The 24,804-nt window shown below is 40.0% G+C and overlaps 1 protein-coding gene across 3 annotated transcripts in view; it reads left to right on the top strand.

The window, feature by feature from the left end:
• Positions 1-24,804, top strand: part of FBXL7 (F-box and leucine rich repeat protein 7) — a 191,126-nt gene that overhangs the window by 24,586 nt on the left and 141,736 nt on the right. For all 3 annotated transcript variants that reach the window (XM_075052219.1, XM_075052218.1, XM_075052220.1), the window contains one exon: positions 21,789-21,878. In XM_075052219.1, the coding sequence (XP_074908320.1) occupies positions 21,789-21,878 (90 nt within the window). The remainder of the gene's footprint in view (positions 1-21,788; positions 21,879-24,804) is intronic.

Genomic DNA, 24,804 nt, shown 5'->3' with positions numbered 1-24,804 from the left:
ATTTCAAAGTTTCTTTAAGAATTCTGACTCAAATGTAAGTACTAATTGAAGGAATATAGGTATATTGTGAGGTACCCAACCAATGCGTATCATTTACCAGTACATATGTAGTTACATACTTTTTTGACAAAAGCAGATTGAGAGGAGGAACTCTTGAGATGAGAACTGACACCTCCACCTTGCTGGCCCTAAGTGGTGTAAGTTTTTGTATAAGCAAATGTGTTACTCTGTTTTAATTCAGCTGTGCTGTTTTACCTGCCTGCCACAGTACTTCTCTCTACTCCAGATGTAGCAAGTTAGTAGTGGTCTTTGGTGGAAACACATTATAGAAGCTTCATGTAAAATGTGGGTGTATGGAAACAGGTGTTTGCTCAAGGTCATCAGGACTGCCATTGCCTCTTACTTAGGTAGAATGGAAATCAGTGGCCTAGTCATAGCCATGACCCAGGTAATACAGTTAGCATTGATTTCAAACAGATGGAAAAAAATAATCTGCTGTTATTAATCTTGACAGTAGAAATGGTGTTTGCAATGTGTACCAGCTTTAAAGGTGTCTTTAACTGTGTTTTGAAATCATTGCAGTCATGAATTTTGACAGCCTTTAGGTAGTTGGATTTTTGTGGAGAATTTTAGCCTTCATTTTTTAAAAATGTCTGTCTCTTCAGAGTTAAAATGACTATACCACAACTTAAAATCTGATGCGTCATATGGGATTGAATTTGAAATTTAGTGTTTGCTACTGTGTCCTATAGAAATCCAATCTTGGCACGAGAACAACTCAAAATACCATGCTGCAGCTATTGTATACAGCAGAGAAACTTTTTAAAAGGTTCCCATTCCCATAAATTTTTGTTTGAACATGCAATGTGCTTATAAAGACAGTGTAACCTCACATCTTCCCTGTAAGGTACTTCATCTGGAAACTGCTCAATTTAATGAGTTCTCATGGCCAAACATACAAAGTTTTTCATACATTTGGAGCACTACAGTGTTTGTATACCAAGATGAGGTATTCTTGAAAACATGGGTTAAACTTAAAGTAAGTGGCTTGACTGTCATAGCATTTCAATTATTTTAGCTGCAGGAATTATGATGTTATTGGTTGGTTTGTGGGGTTTTGTTGTTGTTGATGTTTTTTGTGGGTGCTTTAGCTTTCAATTTAGAAGTTTATTTTTATGGGGTTTGACCATAAGAAAGCTCTATGAGTTTTCACTCGACCTTGTGCTCTTGGTGGCAACTGTTACACTTTTTTTAAATTTTATTTATTTTTTTTTTTTAGATTGGATTGAAAGAAGTTTGGTAAAGGGAGGGGAGACCTTTGAATGGACCTGTCTCATATTTGGTGTCTTACTCTTCCTTTTTTTCTCCAAATGCCATCAAAGAAAGTTTAATGATTGACATTTCACAGATGGGAAACTAATGTTTTTGTAATGCTTGTGGTAATGGTTGTCATTATGTTGAACATGATGCTGCTGGGTTATGTTTTCAAACTTTTCTTTTTGTCAAGCTGAATTTTAGTGTAAAACTATATCAAAACCAAACCTACATCCAGTTTAGTTCCTTAATGAAAGGAAGCTCTGCCTTAGGTTGCTTATGTTTGATGCTTACTTCGGAAAGGGAGTGCGTCTTCTGAAGCACACTGTCTTTTCTACTGTCCAGTACTTGCAGGGTCACTGCAGCTCTTTGCTGCCTCGTGTCCTTTTCCCCTAACACCAGTAGTCCTTGCAAACCTGTCTCCTGGGACGAGGCATTAGCTCTGAGCATGCAAGTGCTACTGCCATTGTATTCCCAATTTTCTCAAGTGAGGCCAGCCTGTGCAAATCTTGCCTGTCACAGGCCTTTCAAGGGCTTAGGGAAACAAAATGCACACAGTTTGTCTGTATAACCCTTCAGCCCTCTTTCAGAATGCCCTTCCTGCCTGGGCTGATAATCCTTTGCTGTAGAGGGCCAAAGATCTCTTCACCGTAGGGTAACAACTGCAAAGAAAACAAAACTGTACAGCAGCAGTTTTCTGGTGGCCTCTCAGTTTAGGGAGCAGATGGTGGTGATTTGAGCGGAGAAGGGAGAAATAAAGTACTCAATGGGAAAAAATTGATTCAGGTAGTTGTCCTGATTTTTGCCTTCTTCAATTCTGTGCATTTTTGAAAGTGAGAGATTAAGCACAAGAATTAAATGTGAACTCGGACAAGAGGTGCTATCTTGGCAAAAGTGGGTTTCTAGTTGAAATGTAAGACAGTTGATTACATCTACTGCATTAGCCTTGCCTGCGTAGATTTAATTAAATCCTCTGATACAGCTTCCTGTTGGGGAAAAAGTGGGGATTGAAATGAGACTTGTCTTTTGAGTGAATAAAAGCTTGGCTGATGTGAAGAGTATAGTAATGTGTTTTCAAGAGGGAGTTACCACAATGGAGATGTTGCTAGTGCTGTTCCCTCAGACCTGTCTTGACTAATATTTTCATTATTGACTTTGAACTAGATGAGCTCCAGCAATTTGTGAATAATGATGGGAAACATCCCTACTGCAAAAGGACTATAACAGTACAGTGACAGAACTTTGTGAAGTGGTAAAAGTAGAAATGGCATGAGCTTGGTGGTGCAAAATGCTGAGTAGTGCAGAGAGGAGATCACTAGTGTAAAATTTTTAGTAGGCATCTTGTTGATTGGAGGCAGCTGAGAAGAGGGATCAAGAGTGTATTGCTTAAGTCTAAACTGACTGTGGATTGTCAGCATGGCATAGCATATAGCTGGAAAGGCTACTGTACATCAGGGAAAGTATTTTCAATAAAAGAATACTACAACCTGTGTAAAAGATCCTATTTAGAGGACCAGAATGGCAATATTGATTTAAACCAGAACATCTGTAGGAAATTGCTCTTAGAGTGCTTGGAGAAAGTGGGAACTCTACCTTCCATGTAGATTTCCTTTAAGACTGCTGTGTTCAGGACTGTGAAACTAGAAACGGGTCTTGTCTCCCAGAGGTAGAACACATGTTCTGGGCGGATGTGCTTACTCTCTGCATGCTTCTGGGGAGTCATCCTTGGTTCCTCTACAAATGTTCAGGGTGATATAAATCAGTCACGGGGGAAAAAAAACCAAACAACCAAACAAACCCAAAACCCCCAAAAAAGTCTGAAACTAGAAGTTGTAATGCTTGATCACAGGAATGAAGTTATCAAATTATCTTTCAGACCTGGAAGCAGAGGTAGAGATTCTATGTTAAAACAAGAGGTCTTTAAACTGTTACCATGGTGCTGGCCTTTCTCCCTAACGTGGGGGAAAAGTCACCTTCTAGGTAAAAACACCTAAAAAAGTCCCAACAGTCATGCTCGCTATTTTGTTATCTTCCTGTTGGGCCTTACATTTGTAAGTGTCTAGGGAAATGTGGTGGCATGGCTACTCTGTGGACCTTTTCTCACAGGAGAAGGCCATTTGGAAGGACCCAGACCATCTTTTCCTAGTACTGGCTATACAGCTTGAATCTGCCTGAAGTCAGTCAACTATGGTTTTCACTGTTCTTGGAAAATGCGAGTGGCGTTTGTACACCTGGGTGTCGACCACCCCCTTTAGCCTGATTTTAGGCACCCAGTGATCTGAAATGTTGCATTCCTGGTAGAACAGGACTGTTCACAAAGTCAGTACTGGGCCATAGGGAAAGAGCTGCTATGAGGCACATCATCAGGCCTCCATGTCTCTTGGTCTGCCCTACTGTGGGCTTTGCTTCAAAAAATGACTGTTTAATTAAATGCCAGGACTCTTGTCAAATTCCAGCATGATGTAATTAAAACATTCTCCACAGGCAAACTCTGACTGAGCAGCCGGTGTTAATCAGAAACCTCATGTACCCTGGGGTAGTGCTCTCCGGAGGGTGATCTTCCAGTTTGAACAGAGACCAAAAGGGGATGAACAGATGGGAAGCAAACAAACTCATCTGCAGCAATGTAAAGTTTTCAGTGAACTGAATCTCTTCCTCCTGCCTGTGCAGGAGAAGTAGTAAGTAGCCATGTGCAAGCACACAGCTCAGTCATCCGTCAGTTACCGATACTTTTGTAGAATTTGACAATGCTGTCATGAAAGTCAGTCTAATTCAGTGCACTGTATCGGTGCAGACTTGTTAGATGAAGAGGGTGACATGACCACCTACTTTATCCCCTGATTTTTACAGCTTTTTTAAAGGAATAAATCATTGTGGAAGATAGTGTGTGTCATGACCCTGCATTCCTTTGCAGGGATCCTGTTATATGTCACTCGGCAGTTTGTTTTACCCACTGTGGTGGGTACTTGATCAACTTGCAGAGAAGTTTTTATTCTCTGCTGTTCTTTTCAGTGAAAACTAGATTAACTGCTTGCCCTTGCCACCAATAGGAGAAAAAGCTTTCCCTGGACACTTCCAGAATTGAAACCAATGTTGGTTGGGTTGGTTGTTCCTCCTGCTGGACTGCAGCAATGGAATAAAATTCCAGTCCTCCAGAGTTTGTTGTTTTGTGTGTTGGATGGGTCAGATGCATATAGAAAGACAGATTTAAGCAAACAAATAGTATTTAATACTAGTTGGCTTGATAGATATTTGCCTGCCTACTGGCAGACTGTTTAAGTCACAGAGAACTTCAGCTGAGAGACTCGAAAGGGGAGGTAGCTTTAAAGAGATTTCATAACTTGAAGGGCGCTTTGGGAAAGTGCCTGTGGATGTCACTAGGGAGAAGGTGGAATTGAAGGCTGTGAAGGAAGAGCTGTTTGGCTGGTTTGTTTCAGCTGACTTTGTTTCAGTTGACCAACAGGCAAGATGGGTACAGTAAACCATGAATAAGTCTGAATCAACCAGTCACACCTCCCTTGTGTGAGGTCATGCCTGGGGATAGTTTTAATTGTGTTGGTTTTTTTAAAGTGAACAGTGAATGCAATGCCGTAAGACGGTTTTTTTATCAGTGGTGCCTATTTTGGAAAGGGAGACTGCCAAAATGCTTAAGAAAGGTTATTCTGCACTGTTGTAAGTCAGTGGAGTTGGCGTAATGAAAGCTGAGGCTGAGATTTATCATTCTGAAACAGGGAGAGCTTTACATGGAGAAAGGTCACCCCGGTGACAGATCAAGCTTTATGTAATAGATTCCTCAAAAAAGGTTCCTTTTCAAACAGGTATTTGCTAATGGTTGTTACATGGTTTTAAGGTAAGAGAAAATGACAAGGGCATGATAGTAGTCCTTTCTGAGAGAGGTGTGCTTTTCTTCAGAGTCAGATGTGATAACTGTGCCAAAAAGGCGTCTGCTGTCTGGCATTGTCAGCCAGAACTCGGAGTCAGATCAACCTTTCTGTCTGGCCCAGTCCAGTGGATGCATGCTCAGTATCCATCTCTTCCTTTGTGTGCCAAAACCACTTTGGCAACGGATCTTCAATAGTTATGTGTATTTTTAAATGCTTTAGATATTAGATTCAAAATGTATTCGGCCGCTTGTGAGTGGACTTATTTACTAAAGATGTTTGTCATTAACAGATGCCTCTGTCTACAGCTTCAGATGTTATGGTGATGCTTTCTAAGGTTGGATTTTACTACTGGAGCTCAAATTAGACTGTTTTTCACTTCAAAAAGTGTGCTGTATTGCAAAGGAAAAAGTCAAAGAGCGTCACATCTTAATTAAACAGTGAGAGAGCTTGCTGTGAGGTGTTCACTGACATCTGAAATACAAATCATGAATTTCAAAGTAGTAAAACTGGCGCAGTTGTTGCTTTGTACAACTTCCATTCTGAAGTGATCTTAAAAACGGAAACACTATTACATTTCTTCTTGATTGTATGCATCTGTTTGTGTGCATTTATATGCAGAAATAAAGTCCCTCACTGAGATTTCAAGTCAGCATGGATGATCAAATAGCATTTATTCTTTGGTTTAACTATGAATTACTAGTTGTGCCATGCTGATCAGTTGTAGCAGGAATCTTTCTAGAAAAGAAACAGTGGTGTTCTACTGTCTAAAACTTAGTTATTTTCCTAAGACAACTCCCCTTTCGTAGATTTTGATTTTTATTTCAGAGGTGTAGTATCATTTCATTAGTACAGACATCTGTTCCACACTGTTGGAAGCACAGGAGGCTTTTTAGAAAATATTGTTTATATTGCCTCACCTCTGCTAACCAACATTTTACATATAGTCCTACTTGTTTTCTGACATAGGATAACTTTTTCTTGTATTCTTCACTTCTTCCTTCCTTCCCCTACAGACTGTCACTGCTTATGTTTTGAGGAAGTAACATCTAATAAAGTTTGCTGCTTCTTTTGACAAAGGCTATGACAAATAGTGGAAAACCAGGTGTGATGATCTTAAGCATTCTCACCTTCTCTCAGGTCCTCTGGTAGCACATTTAAGGATGAATGTGCAATTATTGGCGCAAGTGGAAAAATCAACCTGTTTGGTTTAAAATGCCTCTGGAGCTGGCTTGAGCTAACATAAGCAGATTTTTGCACTGAGGCACATACTGTGCAAGAATGTGACCTGCTCCATTTGTGTTGCAAGTATTGCTTACCACCGGTGCAAGTGAGGCAACAGCTGAAGGGAGGGTCATTGAACACAGGCTGCTGCTGCTCTGGGACCTGGTTTGGGTACTCGCTGTGCTCCCTGGACAGAGTTAGGGGGCTTGATTGTTCCAGGCTGGTGTAGGACTGTGCTGGTCTTCCTGCCGCTGTAGGGATTGTGCCTATGTTTAGAAAAATGTTAGCCTCAGATTTCCTTTAATGAAGGTAAGGAGTACGCAAGGAAATACTCAGATAACGTTTAAGTGAGAAATTGCTGCTTCAGTATTAGTTTCAGTATGTTGTATAGTTTTGGAGAAGTCAGATTTAGTAGATGAGTGCTTGTGTTTCAGTATTAATACATATCCCATTGGCAATTATTCTCTGATACATGGAATTATTTTCGCATTTCAATTCAATTAGATTTTGCACTACATAGTCTACCAGTTCATTAGTATCTTAAAACCTTCTGAAGGCCCTTTCTGTGTTAGAGCAGTAGTTTAGCTGATAGACTTTCCCCCAAATGTAGCACTGAATAGCATAGTGGAGAATGAGATAAATCAGCAAAACTTCTCACTGGGTTGGACAAGCAGTATTGCTCCTTGTCTTTAGAAACCATCTGTACTATGACAACTAGATTTTAAGAGGAGTAAGTCAGGTTCTTGGCATGGCATGCAGTATTTCTCATACTGTAATTTTATAGTGGCATTTAGTTAAAACATATGTTGAAAAAAAAAAATCATATGAGCAGTTAGCAGCTCTCCTAAGTGTAGTTAGCAAAGGATAAGCTGTCCTTTTAAAAGGATATTGTGGAAATGAGCACTGGAGCAAGCTTCCTGCACCTGTGTCTCTTTGACATCAGCTATGTTTTGATCTGATATGCAGCCATGGGCATACCAAGACTGGAGAGATGCAGGTGTTTCCCTCTGGCTCGTGTAAACTATATGCTTCCCTGGAAATTAAATGCAGCTTGCTATTGCCTGCAAGTACAAAAGTAGATGTTTGCTAGTTAAGGAGGTGCTTAGGTACGAAAGGTGCCAAATAGCACTAGACAAGACTTTTCAAAAAGGAGGGAGTGGGAGGAAATGCACAACTGTCATCAATTCCCAGGACATAACTTCTCTGCTCCATGCTCTACTTCTGTGTACAACAGTCCAGACTTGCTCTGTCTGCTAGCAAAAACTTACTAACACGGCTCTAAATTCTAGTGAACTTAGTTGCTAGAAATCATCAGACAGGTTGGAGCAAATGCAGGAAGATGCAGAATAAATCCCAAATGGCTAAATTGTGAGACATCTTTAACTCCACACTTGAAAGTCACTTTGAGAATGTTTCTTGTCAGACAGATTGTGGTCAAGGAGTTGGAGTAGTTCTCACAGGAACGAGTTAGCAGTGATGACTGCTTTCAGCAAAATGAAGCTAACCAGAGAGACTGAAAGAACTGGAAGAAGTTGAGCTGTATTTTGTTTAAAGACAAAAGTATTCACTTATGTTTGGATACTCTGGCCTAACAGGTCTGCCATAAAGGCTGCTCTTCTGGACTCTGCTTAATTTCATTTGGTTCATCAGGTCACATCTTTCAGAGTCACTAGGAATAAGGTGCGAACCCTTAAGTAGAGCCAGTTGGGCCATTTCCCTGCACTGCGCTGCATAGGTAGCATAGCTGGTTTCAGGATGATGCAAAAACCATTAAAATGAATAATTGAGTGGAAGTTTATGCAAGGAGAGACCAGAAGGAGCTCATAGATAGTGTGCTTGGACCTTAGCCTGTTGACCACAGAGCCTGGTCTGTGTTTTCCATTAGCCTCAGACCAGTTGACAGCCCTGTTTGGATTTCTAGTTTCATTCCCATGTTACCAACCCGATTCTTGATGCCTTTTTTTCATATTTCTTTGGTGTAGCTTCTGTTAGTTTTTACCAGTACCTCTTAAAACCTATATGTTAAAGTAGGATCTGTACTGAGGTTACACTGAGTGCTTCAGGGTGCTCACATGACATTGTAGTAAGCGTGGTGAGGATCTGGTGTCAAACGACAGAATATTAATGCAAGCATCGTGTCCTCCTCTGTCCCTCCTTCTGTACAGGTGACGAGTTGGGTCAGAGGAAGACACTTAGCATGAATAAATGACCATTGCAAGAATCAGTGTGATGCAGAGCAGGGTGGTGGGCAGCTGTAGCATCGCTGACGCAGGGAGTGATGGCCCTGGGGGGGGCTGAAATAGGGTCCTGGGCTGTGGGCGGGTGGGGGGAGGCCCAAGGGGAGAGGGACCAGACATGGACAGACAGGCCTAACTGTCCTCCAGGTCGTAACAGTAGTGACTTTCCCCTGGTATGCTTTTCGCTTCTGAGGAACCATCTGGACAAGAACATCCTGAGCAAGAGATTGTTTGGACTGTCATGTGTAATGGTCACCAACATACCCACTATATGTCAATGTGGCTAACCCCTTTGGCTTCCAGTATCCTGGGCCAACTCATTTTACACCTTTGCCAAAGGCTCTTGTGATTTTACAGACCTAATCTACTTCTCATTATCTTTTCTGTTTTTGTCTTGAGTGCAAGAAGTCCAGGCCGGTTAAAGTTGAACGGAGGGCTACTCTGGCTCTGCCAAACTAAGGTTAAGCAGTTGCTGTCCTTACCCTTCTTCCAGCTGCTTGTCTTGGCTCTGGCTATCCTGTCCTGTTGTTTCTGCTCTCTTTACTCCTGTTGCAGATGTGCCCTAGTTTCAATATTTTTTTTCTCTAATGAGGTGCTAATACTGAATACTACAAGTATGATTTGTCATACCCAAGAACAGAATTATTTTTTGTCTGCACTGCAGGAAAGAAAGAGGACTGAAGCATGTCTTTGTAAAAAGATATTGGATAAAACAGTTTTGAAAGCAGTGCCATTCTGAAATTCTTTCAGAATTACTCAGTTCAATCTGAGCTTCACAGATATACTTCAGAAGGGTGGGGTTTTTTATATCCTCAAACTGTAACCAAACAATTTTTATGCCAGTGGCACCTATACTACTAAATAGTAAGAATGAAAAAAATTTCAAAATTAATTACTGAATAATCAACAGGGTAGATATTAGCTACTTTCATTTTTGCCTTAATGTGTCCTTCTCCCACTGAATACCTGTATGAGTTATAAGTAACAGGGCTCCGGTGAAGGTAGTAGGGCAGGCTAATAAGTGTCCATTATCAAATTTTTGTTGCTAGTCTGTTGGGATACCTTGGAGTATGCTATGCTTAAAATAGATGAGGAAATTCTAATGTCTTGTGACTGATGCATTTATATTTAACTCTTCTGAGACTTTTCATGCCATGTTTCCATGTTCTCTGAAAGGAAGGTTTATGTGGAAGACAGCTGCAACATAGATAATGCTGCAGAAGAAACAAAAATGCTGAATTGGCACTGAAAGCTACATTATTTCTGTGGAGAATTACTATCCTGCTCATATTCTGGGGATAGATGAGCCTCTGTGTTTTGGATAAGCATCTATTCCCAGTGTTCAAGCAGTGACTGCAGCAGCAAATTTTAGTGTGCACAGTCTCCGTACAGAGTTAAGACCAGAAGATGAGTTACACAATTGAAACTACAAAGAGTTTTCAATAGGAATAATGGAAATATTTCTATTTATAATGAAGTGATCTGTTAAAAATCTGTTTAAAAAAAAAAATCAGGCAGGTACTTGGTTTTTTTTTTTCATTTGGGTTTTTCTTTTATTTTGCTTGCTAACATTGCCAGACATCGGTGGTTACTGCATTGTTAGACCTTCTTTAGATTTTGTCCTCCTTTTTCTCCGAGTTCTGTGAAATTCAGAGTTGATTGTAAATGTACAGTGCGAAGCCTTAGATTGATTCAGTTTTGTTTTGTAAGCATGGCTTCTTTCATGCTCTTGTTTTTAATTCGGTTATGTGTGCTGATGATTTTGGTTTCTGAACCTGCTAGTATGTGGCTTGTAACTTTGCCAAACTTGATGGTCAATAGAAAAAATAGAGATGTGTTTCTCAAGTGAGTAGATTATCTCTTTTTAATTGCCTTCAAGATACCACTTTGTATCGCTGTATGCCTTTTTCACAAATTTGTTTTATTTAGTTTTCCTAATCCCACAATTTTTTAAAGTTTCCTTTTACTTGCATCCTTGAGTCAGTCACTTCCCTTTCCCCCTCTCCCCCTCCCTGTATCCATCAGTGAAGAAAAGCTGGAAGTGACTGTGCTTATCTAAAGGAGTAAAGTGATCCTCATCTGTTTTTCCTTAGCTGTCAGATTCCTTTGTTCTTCTTTACTTAAAAAGTCATCTTAGGCTTTTAGATCTGTATTGCCACGTGAAAAATTTTTGCATTGCTTTTCACAGCATACATTGATACCAGAGTACTTTGTCCACTGTCTTAATAAAGGTATTTCACTTCCTCACCTCTTTACTCTTAACTCTGACTTAACCAGCTGTCAACATTAAAACTGAAAATTTGTTGGCTATTGTGAAGTTGGTTATTGTGGTGTTACTATGTGCTATGCCAAAAGAGCTGCTCCCCCAGCACTGCTGCCACCTCCAGCTGTGGGTTCCTTCTGCTTCCACTGTACCTGATTTAGCAGTCACGCAGTTATAGGAAGAATCTGTTTAGTTCGCTGATCCAGCTCAGGACTAAGATAGAGGAAAAAGAAATTACTCTTTTTTTTTTTTTTTTGATCAGATCTGCAATCTACGCTATACCTTTTTTGTGCCAATTTAGTATCAGACCAGGAAAGTAAACACCTTAGTAGAAACTTCTATGTGAATATTTTCAGCATGGTACCCAAACTTTGTTGAATTTCAGATAATAATGCCAAAAGTAGGCTGTGGGAATAGATACCATGGGAGAGGTTTTGGAGATCTATTACCCGACTTAAACACATGCAGAAGCTCCTATTTGGGTGGAAAGACTTCTATAAAAATCTAGATTTCAGTCAAGCTTGACAGGTGTCATACCAATTGCCTTCATGCTCTGTGCTGCTGCTGTGCTTGTTTTGGTAAGTTGGAGAATTTGCCTTCACTTGTCAGCCTTTCCCAAGTGGTTTTCTGCAAACTAGTTGTGCAAAGAACCAAGTCCACAAGGGAGGCTAAGAGCAGGGACTGGTGAAAGCTTAGCCAGCCAGGGAAAGGCCTGGCAAAGTTAACAAAGTGTGTAGTAAGATTTCAGTAGAAGAGATAAGTCAGCTACTGAAAACAGGTTGAGAGCTGGGAAGCGGATTGGGACAAAGGCTTGCTTTGGATCCTCCTCAGGGGTGATCAAGTGGAGTTGTGCAGCCGGATTGACTGGGTAACTTTGCTTTTAGAGTTCCTTTTGGATGGAGAGATGAGGCATAACTGAGGACTAAACACCATATTCAAGAAAAGGTTCTGCATGCCCTGTAGTTACATCTTTAATACTGATTACAACTCCATCTTTGACATTGATGTCATCTTATAAGTTGTAAGCAGGAGAGCTGGGCCTTGATACCAGAACATTCACAGCTACTTTTGACTGTGAACATAGTGTGTCTGTTCCTGCAGCAGTAAGAGCACTTTGTGGTTTAGTGCATGTATTGGATGCAGTTCTAATAAATGGATGAAAATTTCTCATTGAGACTATTGTAACTTTTGTGCTTTAAGTGAAATGAGCAGTAAAATTGATAGTGCAATTGTAATACTAACCTTTTGTGTTCAAATACTGGGACTAGTTGTTTGTGAAAATCTAAATACAGATTTTTAAGTGTTAATAGTATTATCGTGGAAGACAAACATGTATTTGGTGGTTTTGATTTTGGTCTTCTGAACAGTAGGTTACTATCTAATGAAATTCAGACCTATACCAAATGCATGATGCATTCCAGTGTAACGGTAGGTTCTGCAGCCACTTCAGAATCTGTACTGCAGTTTATCCTCTCAGGCTACCTCTGGCATGTCTCATGTGTTAACATGCAAATGAAGTCTCTACCAATTTATATTTGGTATTGAACTGAATAGCCATTGCCTCTTCTGAATATAAAGACTTAGAGTTTTGTTTAAATTACAGTGGAGTTGGAGAAAAACAAATTTGAAGCAACCATTAGTGGAGAACTTGGCAATGAAGTGACATTCTCAGAGGTTGTATAAAGCCAAAAAAAAAAAAAGGATTTAGTTTTGTTCTGACTCAATTGTGTTTACTAATTTCTTGTGTTGGTTTAATAATTATTTTCAGCTGTTGGATTAAAATAGTAGATTTAAGGTTAGGTAGTATATACTAAGGAAGCGTTGTTTCTAACTAAATTTTAGAACAGCGTATCTTGAGTAAATGCCCCTCTTAAAACATGCTGGTGATCAGAAGAGAATTGGTAAAGAAAAGCCCAATATTGAATGAATGTAACAGTTTCTAAGAAAAATCTGAGATTTGGTAGGAAAGGCAAAGTTTTATTTCCCTGTTTCTGTGGTAAAGTAGAAGGCTACAGCGTAGGAACCGCTTTTGGAGTACAGGCTAAGCCATTTCAGTCAAAGGTGGTATTTTAAGACTCAGTCATGAGACGTGCTAGTCCTGTTAAGTAATAAAAAGATGTTAGAGATTTCTCATCTTGTTTTCTCACTTTGAGTTCAAGTAAGAAACGCACTTGCATTCTTTCCTTCTCAGGCAGCATTACTTAGATAATATTTACCTCCTAGACTAAATTGTTCACGGGCTCTTACCAGTGTTTGAAATGTAGAGCTTAACACTTGGAGTGGGTGCAAAGTTTGGCTGCAAATTAGCATTCCCTTCTGGCATGCAGGCTGCTCAGTAGGCTTCGAAGAGAGGCCTTGTACCAGAGTAGTTTATGATCCGTTATTACTTCTTTATAAACTCAGCAGTGGTATGTGCTGTTCGTCACTCTGTATTGTGCAATGCTTTTATGAGCAGAGATGTACTATCTTCAAAAACGATGGTGACTTTAGCAGTCCTGTCTAGCAGTTCTTGGTTAAGAAGCCTCATCAGTGAGTATTGAATTTATCTGGGAAAGGGATCAGTATCATCACCTGTTAACGTGGGGGACGCAAAGGTACAGGAGTGAGACATGTTACTTGAGAAAACTAAAATGTGTGCCCCGCCCCTCTTCAATCATTAGATTAGATTAGTCCACTTGAAGACATCATTAAATAAAGTCTTTAGCCGTTCTGAAATCACAGTCAGTTATTTGGCACCAAGATGCAAGTCAAAGATATCAGAACTACAAACCCAGTAGGCTTCTAGCATGGCACAGCAGGTAGAATCTGTGTCTATACGAACGATCTACTTAAGCTTTACATTTTTAATCCAGCCTTTCTGAATAGGCTTGCCTTGCTAGCAGTAAACATCATTCTGCTAAACAGTTCTGAAAAATTCAGTCACACACATGCATTTTTATATAAATTTTTCAAGCGTTTCGCAGTACAGTGGATAAACCATCGTATCTTACGAGCCACAGAACTTCAGTCATATTTACATCAGAATTAAACCAATCCTTATTGGTCTCGGTGTTACAGCTTCACCTTGCAGTGGCTTGGTGAATCTTGTTGTAACACTGACTAAAAAAGCCGGTACTCAGCGGCTGTCTCTCAGGGGTTTGTACTCCGAGGCGCCCGCCCGAGGCTGAGGGGCTCGGCTGGAACCGGCCCGGGGCAGCCCCTCGTCTCTCCTCACAGGAGCGGCCACCCCTGCAGCCCCCCAAGGTCAACACCTGGGCACCTGCACCCAGGAAAAATTCCTTACAGATACTAAAAATGAGTAAGGTGACTGACTCCCTATGAGAGATAGTTTAGTATGCTAGTTATGTTCTGTTAGCGTTTGCGGGAGACTTTGTAGCGCGCTGTGATAGCTCAACAGGTGAGCGAGGCAGTGACTGGAAGGACAGCAACGAAGGCCAAGTTGGCCTATGTGGCCCGAGTTGAAATGTAGCTTAAAACTTACAGAAATGCTGCAGAAATATAATTATGCTATTTTATAACTAAGTTATGCTGAATTTCACAGCCAAATTAAGCGATCCTGGAAGCTGGAGTTATGATTTAAAAATAAAAAATAATATGAAAATGCCTGTAGAGATTGTACTCTTGAAAGTTTTAAGAAATATTGTCCCGGAGTGCCAGTGCTACCACATATCTGCAAACCCTTCAATCTTCAGTATGCTTCCTGGGAAACATTCAGTTTATTTCCTTTCCTTGGGGTTGGAGTTTGTGAAGATTACCGTTTGTTTTATCATATCCTGACAAATGTTGGGTGGAATGAAATTTGGAGCCTGTGTGTGTGCTGTAGTGGCACATTATGTTTTAATTTGATTTGGGGAAAAAAAAAAAAAAAATCACTTGAGAACCCTCCTGCTAAGATTCTAGGGCAGAAGAACAATGTGGATTTGTAAATTACCATGTAACCCATCCTGCAAGCAGTTCAATGAGTGACAATGCTCGTAGGTAGGTAACTTCAATGTTAAATCAGTGGTAGTTTGCTCAGCGGTTAAGAGTTAATAAATGGAAGCCAGTTTTATGACATAAAATTTCCATTGGTAGAAATGTAAAGTACAAGGAGAATGATTGTCCAAACTGCGTAGTCCAACTTTGCTTTTTTACTTTGGATAAATGAATTGATATATTTCATCTTTAAAGGATGCCATATATCCTCAAAGCCTAAGTATTGCAGCAGGATGCTGATTTCCATGAGGATACTTAGAAACGTACTAGGAGTCTGTGGTCTCTGGAGGTGCAGATTGTAAAGAGATACATTTGAGGTTTTGGAGACTTGGACCAGCATAATGTGTCTTGTGGAAACAGGAGAAGGAAAAGAGATTTTTTTCTTTCCTCTTGCATGATCTCTGATGCTTTGAGGTTTGGATTGGGTTTTCTTCTGGTTCTCTTCTTGATGTAGTTGGCGTATATTTGATTAAAAAAAATCTTGTCTGAAGATATAGAAGAGAAAGTAATGATCGTCTGGTAGAAAACCATATGCATATGCCCTTTCATGTTGAGAAATTGAATTTGACTAATGTCATTTGTATAAGAATTGATGACTTAGGTAAAATTTTTCAGAATTCTTTACATCAAAGTCATGGCAATATAATGCTTTTGGACAATTAAAAAGATTAATGGATCTTATTATTCTGGACTTTACTACTTTTTGCATTTTTTTCGAATGATTGTGCTTTGTTTTTCTGTTTTGGCATTTTTTTCTAATGTTTCACTTCAGCATGGCAAATGGTGGATTTGGCCCTGCTGTCCATTTAACTCCTTGGGTAACTGTTACTGCCTGCTGAAGGCAGGTGACATTGGATTAAAACTTGATGTCAGGAGTAATACTGCTGTTATTTTCCAGGTTGGCATAGTCAGCCTGTTTGTATGAGATCTTAGAAGGGCGTGTAAAATATGGCACAAAAATGCCCATACATCAGAATCCAAGAGCAAATATCCTGAAAAAAACCCTAGTAGAACTATTTCAGAGCAGAGTGAAAGGGACTCACTGCCAGGACACACCTTCGTCTGTCACATAGGTCAATGAGCCTTGTGTATCTTATGACTTGCACCACATAATTCAAGCAGCCTCTCTTTATGCTGGCTGGATGTGCAGTAGCAATGAGGAAAATAACAAAATGCAACAGAAGAGGTGACAGTGCTACAGTCAGAAACACTGTCTGTAATAGCACAGGCTTTGCATATGTGCTTCTAGAAAAAGTTTTTCAGTCTCAAACAGTTATAGACTGCACTCTGCTGGGTAAGTTTAAGTTGAATTGCTTTTGTCCTAACTGACTTGTGATGTCTTTTGACACTTTTCAGCAGTGAGTGTGACTGGCAGAATCCAAAGTTTTCTTTTCACCGGTTCGTGCTGTTTCCTTTCCAGTGCTTATCAAATGCTTCCATTTGGCAAAGATGCCTTGTGTGTGTTTAGTCTTACTTCTGTCCTGCAAGTTTTTGACAGTCTGAAATACATTGATAGAGATGTTTGGCATGCTAATCAGTATGCTTTTGAAAAAAAAGATTCTAACTAGCTACACAAGCAGCAGGGAAAAGCTATTGCTTTTTTGCAGCAATATTAAAATATAGAATAAGACCACCCAGTTCCATGCACAACCTTCTAGTAGTGTTTCATTGGATAGTCTGTAGCATCTCTTCTATTAATATAGGTATTTATTCTGTTCTGATAGCAAAACCAAAGATGCAAACGCTTTTATAAAACAAACAAGCCTGATGTTTTAGTCAGTATAGCCATCTGTAATAAAAAGAAAATGGAACACATTATTTTAATAGTCATGACTGAAAAAGAGACCAGGTAGATTTAATAGGGCTATGGGGCTATTGAGTAGTACGAAGACATCTATGACTAAAAAAAATTCCTTGGGCTACAAAGAGCTGGAGACAGAGACGATGTTCAGGGGAAGTATCTGTTATATGTTTACCTTATTCTATTTTTCTTTCCAGTAGGATCAAAATAAAATGTGTAGGAAATAGCATACCAGGTTAGATGGCTGGAATCTTGTTTCTATGACTATTGTAAGACCTTGGCACTAGTAGGTGGAAAAAAATATCCGTACGCTTGCTTCTTCAGAAGCAGGTCCGAGGCATGATTTGAATTGCAATTGTGTAGCTGTGTGATTCTTTGCCAGTGTGGTGAAGTCCATGCTACCTTCACTCCTGGTGTGAATTATGTTGTGTTGTAGGAAAATTGCCACCTTCTGCCATATCTACCTACTACCGTAGTGAAGTTTGCTTTCTTTTGGATTGCAACTTCTGGCTTCGAGATGAAAAACCTGTTGAATATATGAAGGAAACTCTAGACAATTGCAAGTCATGCTAGGGAAGCATTTGGCAGGCCTTTAATTTGCTTTAAGCAAAGGCCCAAATACAGTCATTACTTCCGTAGTCTTTGCAATATTGCCCTCTGTTTGGTCCCTCTAGTTGTCATTGTGCTAGAACCCATCAGGTTATATTTACTTGCTATGACCTTCTCAGTGCGCGTTTTAAATTTAAGAGATGAACTGATCTCTGGAGACTGGTGTTACACTACACCTTAAGTTTTCCTATGGCATTAGGGAAATCGGCAGTCTTTGAACTTACATGGCATAGTAGGCAGATAATGCCCTGAGAAAAGCACTGCAGAAGAACCCTGCCTCAGATGAGCTCAGGTGAGTGTGAGGCCTGGGAATTCATGCTACTTGCTTAACGTTTGGCAGCACCAGTTCCATATACTAAATCATAATTTGCCTTTCCTTTGCCTTGCAATATGCTTCCTGAAAGCAGTATGTGGGCATCAAACATAGCATGGCAAAAGGCTTCTCTGTAGAGTCAGGTGTTTTCTGACTTGAGGACTAGATGGTGTCTCCTCTAACACAGAGCTTCTGCTTAAAACATTTTTATTAAAAAGTTGTTCATTTGTTACAGACCCTTCTTGATGTGGTTTTCAGAGAATGAACCCTAGATGGGAGGCCTACTTTCTTTCATGTCTGTTTAGTTTTGGATGTTTAACTTAGTGTAGGTTAAGGACTGTAGAAGGTGGCTACTACTTTTGCTGTATTCATTGCCAGTGCAGTTGCCTGCAGATCTTTCTTAAAGAGCTTGATTAGGATAAGCCGTCTAAGGAAAAAAAGGCAACATCTTCGGGAGCTATTTTTGCAGCTATTTGGGGTATATATTTGTTGGATATACAAGTCTGTAGTGAGTTGCATAATAAGATCTAGTACTTTACTATGAAGTTGCTACTATTCAAGGTATAAAAGGAAGGTGTGGTAAAACCTGGTGTAGTCAGTTGGAAAAGCATTTGTATAATGAATTTTTCATAGAAGCACGAAATCTTGGGATGATTAACACAGCTTACAGGTCTACAAAACGCTGCCCTCAGAGGCACCTTAATTACAAAATTACAGCATTGTCGAAGCGTGAAGGGACCTGGGTCATCTGTTTCAACCTCAGTGCTCAAAGCAGGGTCAACTAAAGCAGGCTGCTCATGGCTGTGTCCATTTGGGGTTTGAGTATCTCCAAGGATGGAGACTCCACAGCCTCTCTGTGCAACCTGTTCCAGTGTTTGACCATCGTCACAGTAAAATAACTAAATATTTTATGTTTAAATGTAATTTCTTACGCTTTGATTTGTGCCCATTGCCTCTTGTCCTGTCACTGGGCACCACTGAAAAGAGCCTGGCTCCCCCTTCTTCACACCCTTCCTTCAGGTATTTATATACATTGATAAGATTCCCCTGAGCTTTCTCTTCTCCAGGCGGAACAGTCACAGCTCTCAGCCTTTTCTCTTAAGAGAGATGCTCCAGTCCCTTCATCTTCATGGCCCTCCTCTGGAATCTCTTCAGCATGTCCCTACCTATCCTGTACTGGGAAACCCAGAACTGGGCCCAGCATTTCAGGTGTGTCTCAGCAGTGCTGAGCAGAGGTGGGCAAGGATCAACTCCCTCAACCTGCTGGCTATATTCCTCCTAATGCAGCCCACAGTGCTGTTGGCTTTCTTTGCCACAAAGGCCCATTGCTGGCTCATGTTCAACTTGGTGTCCACCTGGATTGCCAGGTCTTTCTCTGTCATGATGCTTTCCAGCTGGTCCGTCCTCAGCATGCACTGGTGCATGGGGTTATTCCTTCCCAGATGCAGCACTTGGCATTTCCTTCTGTTGAACTAACTTCCTGAGGTTCTTGTTAGCCCACTTTTCCTCAGCCTGATTAGGTTCCTCTGAATGGGAGAAACCTCTTGGTGTGTCAACCATTCCTCCGTATTTTGTATCATCTGGGAACTTGCTGAGGGTGCACTCTCTCCTGTTATCATACCCAAGTCGTTTAGAGAATATTTACTCTTGCGTGTTGGCTCTTGCATGTGTACATGAGTCTGCAGTAGCCAAATCTAGCTTATTAGAAGTGAATGGCTTTGTTTTGCACTAAAAGAATAGATGTAGTGTCTGCTAGTCTATTTAAAACACTTTTCTAGTAAATTTGCAATGTAGCTCCTGCTCCCCCTGCCCCCCCCCCCCCCCCAATAGAGAGTTTCAGAGTAGACAGTGAGGAAGAAGGCTTGTTTCATAAATGGTAAATATCTAGACTTATATCTGGCATTTCACAGTTTCTACAGAAGTGTGCAGTTGTAAATAATATGTTGCTTTTGGATGTACTGGTAATCAGCACCCTACACTGGGTAAAATATTTCTGTTGTGCTCTTGGAGGCTGGCTTGTATATGGTGTGAATAGATTATTGAAGTTAATAGGGGAGGTAGGTAGCTGCAGGAAGCATTAACTATGTGAAAACAACCTATGCCACAGATGACCAGCTAGCAACTCTGCTGTTGTTTCGTATCACCGACTTCCTTTCCCCCAAAAAAGATTTTTTTTTTTTTTTTTTTAAGAGGAAATCCTGTTTATTTGCTTTGAGGAAAGAATTTTTTTCAGTTGGTCTCTTTTTTTATTTTGGTTGGGTTTTTTTCTTTCTATTAATCTGTTAAGGAGTGCTGGTACTCCTTGGAAATTTGTTTTCTGCTTCTGCAGTTGCATTGCTTGCTACATGAGTTGTTGCTGGTAGTGGCAATACCATCTAAATACCTTTCTTGTCACTAATGATTTGATTATCAGGTATTGCAGGTGTTTCAAGTTCTCTGACTTCTTCCTGGCAAAGAGCATTTTACATTTATCCTTCTCTTTTTCTCATCTGCCTTTTTTCTACTACAACCCTGGTTGCCTTAGCTGGAGAGCTATTTTGGGGCAGTCATTTCTAGAAAGACCACCACAGTCCATTACTCCAACTCATGTCACAGCTTGAGCAATTGAAGTGATATTCTAGAGGCAGTGCTTCTTGGGTTTGCTTAACTTCATAAAGGAATGTAAAAAGCAGTTAGTGAATCACTGAAAGTATACTTTTTTCCTCTTCACCCCACCCAACTACTAGCCTTAGCCATTTATTTTTTACTTCCTTCTGGCCTTTTTAATATCCTTTCACTCCACAATCATCTCTCAAATCTGAGCATGTTAACTTAAGCAACTTTATGTGGAGAGTGATTCTCTAGGGCTGGCTGACGGATTAAGTGGCAGTACCTTGGTTGTGAAGCAACCTACGTTTGCACATTCTCCAGTCGTTTCCCATTAAAACTTAAATCCTTGTTCTGTTGTGGCACCTTTAAAAAGCAGACCTCCTCCTTACGTCTAAATGTTATGGAAACCAGGCATACTGTAACCCAGAACCCCAAGGAATGCTTGATTGAAATAACAGATCAGAAAAGTCTCTTGCTAACATTCCTATGATTATAGGGTTATTTGAGTGACAGAAACATGGTGTCAGCTAGCTTTCTGCGTACAGCCTAATTTTGGTTCAAAACCTAACATAGCTCTTAAAGGCTTCACTGATGCAGTGTTTGTGGGGATAGATAACTTCTTAAAATGTAACAGTATTCATTACCTTTCCTCTGTCTAGAATTATCTCACATATTGCTGATTGGGTGGTTGGTCTGGTTTCTGCTGCAGAGCAGAATGTATTCCCAGTTAGTAGTTACTGAGATTGAGTAGAGTGAGTGAAGGGAAACAGAAGTGACTCATTCTTAGATCCTCACAGGTAAACAAAAAGGTAGCTTTGTTTTAGCCCTCTCTGTTCTTCTGTGGTAACTATCTCAGCTAATTTTTTCTTTGTATTTGGATTTCTTCTGTTGGTAACCTGTATCTGGTTTGACATCTCGCATATAGGTCTGAGGGCATTGATGTATGAAATGCAGGAAAAGGTCTTAAAGAAAATGAGAAGAAGCATCCATTGGTTCTGATTTACAGTTAAAAAACGAAAGGTGAAGAACAGCAACTGTAGAAGTTAGTTTTAAAATTCTGTATTACATCAAGCAGTGAGCATGGTGTAGGAGGACACAGCAGATACCTTGCTTTCATTTTCACATGACCAAGTGACTTGAATACATGATGTGAACACATAAAACAGAAGTCAACTCATTTACCACATTTTGAATTTAACCCTTCATGCTGTGAGGGTCAGTGCGCATTTGTGCTGATATATGTTAGAGGTATTTGAGAAAACTAATCAAGAAAGTTCTCCTAATGTTGTTAATCACAAACTTTTCATTTACAATGGAGCTTAGCAAATACATAATGAGAGTCCCTGCGACACAGGAGGCTGTTTGCAGCCTTAGTACATGTAGAGATACACATGCTGTAAGTTATAATGCAGTTAACTCCCACCCCAGTGTGTACAAAATGAACATCAGCTGCTTTAAACTCAGTTTAAAGCTTCCTGGAATGGTTCCATGTTCTGATATGGAAGGTCTTTCTATTTTGCTGTTGATACTCATGTTTTTTCTCTCTCCCTCCCACCCTCTCCACCTCTTTATCCCTTTGCAGGCAAAGGCAGCTCAAGCATCTCATCCGACGTGAGTTCAAGTACAGATCACACACCCACCAAAGCCCAGAAGAATGCAGCTACCAGTGAAGGTAGGCAGCTGGTACTCATTACCCAGGTCAGGCCCCCCAGCATAATCCTAGCAATTTTCAGAGAAGGAACCCCTCCTCCTTGTTCCTTCTGTGTATTAGAAATTAAAAACCAGTTCTTCCTGTATACAGTTTCCACTCCTACCTGCTGTAGTTTCTGATTTAAGCTTGTGACAAAGGGTTTAGGATACTTCTGCAGGAAAACAAAAAAAGAGGGTTTTGAGTAATTTTGCATGCTACTTTTTCGGCAAAGGCTTTTATACTTAAGATTTGATGTGATCAGATTTTGAACTTATTTTGAAGAATATACTTAATGGAAGCTTTTTGGCATACATTCTAGGTTAAATCTCAGCCTCTTATTTTCATACTATCAACGCCATGAAAATGTGAGGGTTTTTTGCCAAGTTTTCAAAAGCGTAGCTGTGGACATAAAGAGCTGACAAGGATTTAATTAGATCAACACACCTCACCTACAGTTACTGGAGTATGTGATCATCCAGGACTAGATTTTTAATGTCTAGGGGAAGGAGGTGTCTTATGTGTCAGTATTAATACAATGTTGTACTAACTGGCCTATGAACAGAGAAATGCTGATCCTTCCCTGCTGCCACCTTATATGTGAGTAGATGTGCTCTGTTAAATGCAAGCGTATTGGCCCTAGTTTTTACAAGAGTGTCTTCGAAGGCTGAGAGGAAATCATTAAATCTATATGTAGTTTAATGATGTAAACTGAAAGTATTTTTTTAAACGATAAATTTATGTGCCTTAACTAGCATTTCCGCTCATCTCTTTCATAATAAATCGGTTGTACTTGGTAATTATCAAATAATAATTCTGATTCCTTACACTTCTGTCATTACAAATTAAGTTACAAGCTCAGATTCCTCTCAGTCTGGCTTTATTTCTTATGGTTAAAAGAAATCATAGACTTTGAATAGTTCTAGTTTGGCAAGTCTGACTATGACTGTAGAATCTGTACAGTAAAAGCAGTTCATGCAAGTAATAAATGACCATATAAATCACAAGAGTTTATTGTTAGGCATGCATAATCCCATATCAGGAATGAGGATCTGGCACCTATGAATGATGAGAGATACTGGTTTAGAATCTCTGCTTTTCAGTCCAGGCAATAAATTTAACAATAATTGAATAAATCATTAATAAAGTTAAGTTGAATAGTAGACTTCATATTTCTCTAAGCCTTAGATTCAAAAGTTTTGAGGTACCTGAAGGAAGTGAATTGCCAAGACACAAAGTAAATGTAGGAACTGTATAAAAGCATTTTAACTTCTCCATATGACAGCTGGGGAGAAAAAAAAAAAAGAAACCACAGAGGAATAGTGGAAACTCTGAAGTCAGTACTTAATTGCTCTAAATTTCTGTTTTATTTCAGTCAGTAAAGCATGTTTTTTTCTTTATTTTCAAATCAGATAATGCAAAATAATCCTTTACTAATCTCTAAGATTTATGTTCTTAATCTAGCCCATTGTAGAGCCAGTGGATACCAATATTGACCCCAAAATCTTCACCACTGGTTTGCAGCTGATTAATTCATTAGCGAGGGAGGCTTAAATGCAGGCCAGCAGATGCTGTAGTAAAGATATGTTTTTATGAGTTCTCCTGCAGATTCAGAAAGAGTTCAGGGCAGTGTTGTTGTGCACTCCATACTTGGAGGTGATTTCAGATGTGAACCTAGTTTTTCTGTGCCCTGGAAGAGTGTGATTTGACACTTATTTTGACAACACCAGAAGTAGTCTTTTCCTCAGCCTGTGCTGCTGCTACTACTTTCCTACCAAGTTTTTCTGCTGAGGAGTTACTAATGTGGATCAGTTTAATATAAATTGACTTAATGTCGATTCCTGTATAATCTGGCAGATACTTTGAATGTCATAACCAGGGAGCATGAGAGTTCCATGATGGCAAGTGAGACCAGAGACATGGAAGTGGTGTTGGGGAAAAACAGGGACTGTTGAAACCAGTGCTGTTACTGGAACGCACATTTATCAACCCCTGTGTCTGGATTTTTTACTAATGCTGCCTCTTTTCCCCATGTGCAGTACACTTATGCTGTAGGAGGATCCAGCTGAACAGAAAGACTCATGCCTTCTGCAAGCAAGACAAGTGGAGTTCTGTGCTTACAAGACTGAATGCTTTTATACTGTTCAGTTATAGAGTAGTGTCTAGGGACCAGCTAAGAACAGGAGCCTGATTGTGTTAGATGCTGTACAAGCAGTGGCAGTTATGTCTTTTCATAGGGGTGTTTACATAACATTTTATAACTGTTAGTTAAATTTACCTCTATAGCACTCCATACTCTAGTATTTGCTTGCCATGATACAGTAGTACCTGCCCACCCCAGAGACTGGTAAATGTATCTTGCTCTTCACCATGAGACTGGTTTATCACAGGGACAGACCACTCCAACTCTGCCCTTTGCTTTAACCCTGTATTGTAAATTCATAGCACTGTATGCTGTCCTATGAATGAACCACATGTTTTGTGTGGTGAGATGTATGCACCCTAGGTATGGAGTGGGAAGGACTATGAAACATTGCAGGTGAACTCTTCACCCTCATTGTTATGTGAAAAGATCTTAATTGAACAAGTTGCAGACAGCTTCTTTGCATCCCTTGAATTTGTATTGGCAGCTGAATTCCTGAGTGCCCAGCTCTGTGAAGAGTTGTCCTGGTTGATTAAACCACAAGAGTGTAGAATTTGTGCTTGAGGCTGAAGGCCTTTCATGGCTCCTGTTTTCCAGCTTTGCAAACAGACCTAATTCTTTCCAGTTCTGCACAGCATGTCTTCTCTTCTGTTTCTGTTAGACAGTTGACACAACACTTGTTGAAGTTCAATCAATGAAATGCCTTGAAACAACTAGAAAGAAAATCTGTGGGACTGATTCCTACAGGCTCTGTGGTACTCTACAGCA

The sequence above is a fragment of the Buteo buteo genome, chromosome 20, assembly GCF_964188355.1.
Source record: "Buteo buteo chromosome 20, bButBut1.hap1.1, whole genome shotgun sequence".
Taxonomy (NCBI): Eukaryota; Metazoa; Chordata; class Aves; order Accipitriformes; family Accipitridae; genus Buteo; species Buteo buteo.
The sequence above is the reverse complement of the archived record's forward strand: the minus strand, read 5'-3'. Positions and strand labels throughout refer to the sequence as shown.